At 44.4% G+C, this 6,000-nt stretch overlaps 1 protein-coding gene across 20 annotated transcripts in view; it reads right to left on the reverse strand.

The window, feature by feature from the left end:
* Positions 1–3,594, reverse strand: part of PLEKHA5 (pleckstrin homology domain containing A5) — a 240,420-nt gene extending 236,826 nt beyond the window's left edge. For 4 of the 20 annotated variants that reach the window (XM_019452120.2, XM_053895170.1, XM_053895176.1 and 1 more), the window contains exons 1-3: positions 3,230–3,547; positions 3,000–3,079; positions 596–653 (exon numbers count right to left, since the gene is read on the reverse strand). In XM_019452120.2, coding sequence (XP_019307665.2) covers positions 596–653; positions 3,000–3,079; positions 3,230–3,321 — 230 coding nt within the window. In that variant the 5' untranslated portion in view covers positions 3,322–3,547. Of the gene's footprint in view, positions 1–595; positions 654–2,999; positions 3,080–3,229 lie in introns of all 20 variants that reach the window. The other 16 variants (XM_053895172.1, XM_053895171.1, XM_053895178.1 and 13 more) reach the window with 12 other exon arrangements.
* Positions 3,595–6,000: the final 2,406 nt, after the last annotated feature.

Consider the following 6,000-nt stretch of genomic DNA (forward strand, 5'->3'; position numbering starts at 1 on the left):
ACTGGTTATCCCTCCTTTGTAAGCTCTAGAGAGAACCTTGTACTGAATCACAAACAAACATAAGTTATCTGTATTTTAAAAACCCTGATATATTTAAATAAACTGAGGCAAATTACAATGCTCCAACAGATATTTGTGAAATAATCAGTGTTTATTTGTTTTTACTTTCAGCTCTGTCATTGTTCATCCAACTGTGACCTAACCTCATGTCACTTTTGCTTCTTATTAACAACTTTGGTCAAAATACACACGAACAGAATTCACTTCAAAAGAAAAAAAAAAGGGGGGGGTGGTGACATGCTAAAGACAAAATACTATAATGCTCTATCACCCAGGAATATATGCAGGAGCACCAAAAATGTACTTGTGGCCATAAATGATCTGATTTCCAAATGAATGAAATGTCTAGGCAAGTAACATAGAAAACTAGGAGTGTTGCCTTTTCTCTCAAAATTACAACACTATAAAGGATAAAGCCAATATTATATGATAGACCTTAAAAATCATGATCATATCTAGAGATATAACTATTCAATTGAAGATTACAACATTTAAATTACTGAGGGAAAAAAAAAATCACAATGAAAAAACTCACTTTATATAGTATCTTGCACCTTCAAAAGTATATGCTTCTTCCCAGCCAGTAGGCAAATCTAAAAAACATACATTTCACAGTTAGTATTACTTCAGTGGGATAGCAAAATAAGTTTCAATCTATTTTAATTATTCATTTTCATGATCGGGTATTTTCATTTCTTAGGATTCTTAAAAAAAAACGCTGTACTGGTAACAAAACTCGTAGTCAACACAGTATCGTTTTTGGCAAAATGGTAATTCAAATTTAAAGCCACCAGAAAAGTATGAACAATATTAGAGATTATCTTACATGATTATACACTTTAATGATCAAAGTGAAAAGGAACTACTCTTTGGCATCCAAAAAAAGCAAGGAAAGCCTTCTAATCCTAGGTAAAATACCCATGATGGTTGGCCAAAAACGAAGAAAAAAAAAAAAAACAAAAAACCCAACACTGCATAAAAGGCAACACCTGCTTCTTCTCACTGTGTCTATTTAAAACAGTACCTTTCAGCTACATAAATGAATCCATCCCGAAAGTGTCACTGATGAGAAAAAACTTCCTAAGTACTTAATTAGGGGAAAAGAACTCTGATATCACATACTTAATACATGTGTTTCTACAGATTTGACTTTAAGAGATGTGAAGTTTCAAGTAATAAACCTGGGAACAATTCAGGTGAATGATGGTAATTTTATTTGCTACACATTACAAATGACAAGTGGCTTGGATTTAACCATAATCTCTCTGAAATAAAAACCAATGATGTGTGTACAAAACCACACAAAGTAAACCAAACCAGAAAAGAAATCATGATCCGTCTTAGAAATTAATGTGAAATCATATAAAATAAAATTTTTCTGTAGTGTCAATGTTATCAAATCTGTGGAGGTAATTAGGATACAAATGCATATTACACATAACCAAAATAAGCATGAAATAATTCCACAAGATGATTAGGCTAAATAATTATACCGTACTGTCTTTTGTGAAATAAATTTATTATCCATATGGCAAAGAGGCCATCAGAGTTGATATTATGCATGCAAAACACTGAAAAGTATACTGAAGTCAAAGACTGCAGCGGGGAGTTAAGAAATATGACCGTGTATTAGTCAGAAATGCCTTAAAAATGTAACCTCATCATGCTTGCTACACCAGCTTTCCCTTTCCTCCTCCACCTTTTTGCAAATTTGGGTATTAGTCACTTAACTCAACTCCAGAATTTAATAGAAAAGGCAGGCTTGTTCAATATCCTGGCAACTCTAAGAGACTCCCAGAATCTCATAGTTGGAGAGAAAGTATTCCAGAGAGCAGCTCTAAAGGACTGCTGAAGCCGGCCTCACCTTCGACCCAAACAATTCACAAGCCTTTCCAATTACCAGAAACAGAGGGAGGCCAGTAAGAGAACACATGTTACATTTCAAAGACAAACAAGTTTCACGAATGTAAACAAAGAATGACAAAAGAAAGCCAGACCAGCACTGAAGCTACCATCAACCTTTCTCCACTTCAATTCATATTTAGATTCAAACGAGCCAGCAAAGGCACCAGAGAGACCCCCATCCAAGCCGACCCTCTCCAATTAGGGCACAAATGCCCACACGCGGTACAGCCCCTAGCACGCCCACCGCCTCCTGGCGGTCTGTGCAACCTCTGTGCTGCTGCCGGGGACTTTGAATCTCGCTGGCCAGCAACTGCAGCTGCAAATGCCTCCTTTGGTTCCGGCTGCTGCTCCGGTGGCAGGAGGAAACGCGCCAAGCGTTTCCTGAGCCATTCACTGTCACACAGAGGAGCGCAGCACCCCCGAACTCCTCTCCTCCTCCTCAATCAGTCACCTACCCACAAGTCCCACCTAGGAGGAGGAGGAAGCCGCACGACTAGAGGCAGCTGTCCGACGAGTAGGGAGAGGATGTGGATCCCATTATCCCGGCGGACGAGTGCCAGGGTCCCGGGCTGCATGGAGGGGAGTGGGGAAGGACTTCCTAAAGGTTAAAAGGGGTTGAGATCAGGGGACGAGGGTGGTGGTGGAAGGATTTAGGAGTGGCTGCGGGAAGAAAAACTCAGGATCCCAGATTCCTGGTAGAGGAGAGTCGGCCTCCTGGGCGGGGGGAGGGGGGAGCGGAGGAGGAGGGGTCCAGGTTGGGATGGGGGAGAGGGCCCAGGAAGAGAGGGCGCCGTCTCCAAGTGGCGATGAAAAGCTAAAGACAGAGAAGCGTCCAGAGACTCAAAAGAACTCCCGCGGCGGGGCCCCCGTCGGCCCCTCTACCTGCGGCCACCCCCGCTGGCCTCCGCCCCACTTCGCCGCCTCCCGGGGGACGGCGGCTGGGGGCAGGTTGCGGGGAGGCGGGCGGCCGGGGCTCTGCCGCCTCCTCCCGGCGGAGCCCAACTCCGCTCGGGCCCGGCCGGGCTCAGCGTTACCTGTGCTCTGCCGCCGGTGTCCGGTGACCACGGCCTCGCCGGTGACGGGGTGCAGCCAGGTGGTGCTCTTCGCCTCCTCGCTGCAGGGATGAGAGAAGGGGCAGAGACGGAGCGTGAGTGGGGGCGCCGGAGGAGCCGAGAGGGCTGAAGCGGCACAGACCCGGCTCCCTCTTCCCCTCCCGCCAGCCTCCCGCACCCTCCGGGGCCCCGCGCCGTCCCCTGCTCTTTACTTGATGAAGAAGACTCGGCCGCCCCTGGTGATCCCGTAAGTCCAGGACCGGGGCAGGGAGCAGATCCACTCCAGGTTCAGATCCGCCGCCATGTCTGATCCCCAGCCGCCGCCGCCGCCTTCTCCTGCTGCCGCCGCGGCTGCCGAGGGAGGAGGGAGCGAGCGAAGGGAGCGCGGAGCGAGCGCGGCCGGAGCGCGCCTCCACGGCCCGGCGCGCCCCCGCGCGCGCCCTACCCCCTCGGGCGGCGCCCGCCCCGCCGCCCCGGCTGGGTCGGGCCCGCGTCGCCGCCCCTCCGCATCCTCCGCGGCCGCCGGTCGGCCGCCCCGCCGCGCGCTCGGGGGATGGGCGAGTGGCGCCGCGCCCCGTAGCCAGACCCCTCCCTCGCGCCCCTCCCGCGCTCCCCGCCCGAGCGAAGGTTCCGGGATCGATTAAAAAAAAAAAAAAAAAAAAAAAAAAAAAACACAACAACGCGTCCTGCCCCCAGGGCTTTGCCCGAAGGCTTCCCAGCCTAGAGCGCGAGTCAAAGGGAGCGTAATCCCTGCGCCCCAGATTGCTCTCTTTCTAAAACAACAGGAACACAGTGGCTGAGCTTTGTTTTATTAGAGCTATTGGCTATCAGAGGTTTTTCAAAAATATATCGCTTTAAAATGGAAAGCTGCTTTATTAAAGCACACGGAAGGCTTTTCCTGTTTGTGTCTTGTGTGCCAGATAGCAAAGGTTTGACTAGTTATCGTGGGCCCATGAAATATGAGTAGATTCTGACTTGACAAAACAAGTTTGCTTCTTCCTAGGCCCCTTAAATCATACAATGTTTTATAAAATGAAACCTTGACTTTTTCTCTTTTTTTTTTTTTGTTCAAAAAAAGATTCCCTTGTTATCAGTCTGGAGTTCTGCTTTCCTCTATTCTCCCATAGATTACAATCATAACCAACTTTATGGAATCCTTGCGACGGTATACATTTTTAAATCCCCACAACCCTATGGATACTGTGATAATCCCCATTTTACAGATTAGAAAAATTAAGTTTAGAGAAACAATAACTTTCCCAAGGTCACAGTAGTAAATGACAACGCCTGGATTCAAACTGCCTCTAGGATTTAAAAAGTCTGTCTGTATAACCACGTTGCTTTACTTATTTTAAGTCTTGTTTCCTCTGTAGCCCACCCCCTTTTTGTTCTTTGAACAAGTGAAGGGCAGATTTCACTGCAACTGAGATTCCCCCGCCCCCCCCCCCCCAACCTGGGAATGCTTGCCTCTTCTCATTGTCTCTGGTCCTCTGCCACACTTGAAATTGCTTATGCATCTTTGCAGCAAGATGACTCATTCCAACAGTTCAATAATAATAGTACTACTTGATATTCCTCTAACACCTTTTCTGACCAGTTTTGGGTGCCTCTGAAGCATTATCTCGTTTGTCTTTCCAGTAGCTCAAAGAAGCAAACCATCTCTCTGCATTTAAGGAAACTAAGGCACAGAAAGGGCAAATGACCTTGGCCAAAGCCATATCCAGCAAGTCAGATGGGGCCTGGGTGAGAATGCAGTTTCATTGGACATTTTCTCTCATACTCTAATTCCCCAAGGCCAGTCTGTCTTTGGAGAAAAGAAGTCTACAATTACTGCTATAATTTTCCTGTCCATCTGCATACACAGGGAAAAAAATAACATCACTTTAATGTTTTCTCTTTTTGGTTCCTTTGCATTCTCCTCTTTCATTTTGCTACTTATTACTTCTTGACATCTTATCTCCTGCCCAGTCTCTGGAAAAAGTGCCCCGCCCCCCCCCCCCTTTTCAAAAAATCAATGAATAACTAGCAGGAAATGTTCCACATTACCATCAGTGGTTACTGGTTATTACATAACAAGAAAATCGAGAGCTATTGAATTTATATTGTGCTATCTTACAAATTAAAAAATCTAAAGTGAATCTTTCTAATACCATATAACTTTAGAAATCTACTATCTATTAGTCGAGCTATATTTGACTCTTTGCGTTAAGAAGTCTTTAAGTTGGCCATTTGTTGTATGAGAATTCCTTTTAGCTGTGAATCTTTGATTTCACAAGATTCATTAGTGCAAAGCATATTTCAAAAAGTGATAGATTCACTTAATAAAAATGTGTATCTTAAGAAATTACATTCACAGTACTTAAATAGTAACCTACAATCTTAAGCATAATTCTATATGTCCCTAAATTTAGGAAAGCAGTAAATAAAAAAACTAAAAGTTATATATATATATATATATATATATATATATATATATAACTTTTGTGTGTATATATATATATACACACACAAAATGAGGCATGCTTCTGATTTGGGGAAATGATAGCCCTCATACCTTCCAGGAACCAATAAAAGCAGCTTCATACATTAGACTGTTGTGTTCTCTGGATAATTTTCACCCTTAATGAGTAAAATAGTATTTTTTCCAAAAATTTTCCTAGAATGCCCTTTGTCTGAAACTTTATTGCCTTATCCTGGGCTGCTTTGCCTTTTGGTTGTATGTACATGTGTGTCTCCTTCACTGCAGGAAGCTGGGAGTCATGTCTTCCCCATCACTGAATCTTTCCCAGCCTTGACTCAGTATTCAAATGGTTATTGAATTTCATTTTCTTGCCAATCCCTCTACCTCCCAACAGAGTTATTTCCCAATAACATATCCCCTTTTTATCACCGTGAACCTCTTCAGTAACTGACTCAGCCTAAACTCATATCTAACCTCTGCTTTTTATTGCATTTTTTTTTCATATTTCCAACCTGTGAGACT

The sequence above is a fragment of the Panthera pardus genome, unplaced genomic scaffold, assembly GCF_024362965.1.
Source record: "Panthera pardus isolate Hobbes unplaced genomic scaffold, ASM2436296v1 HiC_scaffold_6, whole genome shotgun sequence".
Lineage (NCBI taxonomy): Eukaryota > Metazoa > Chordata > Mammalia > Carnivora > Felidae > Panthera > Panthera pardus.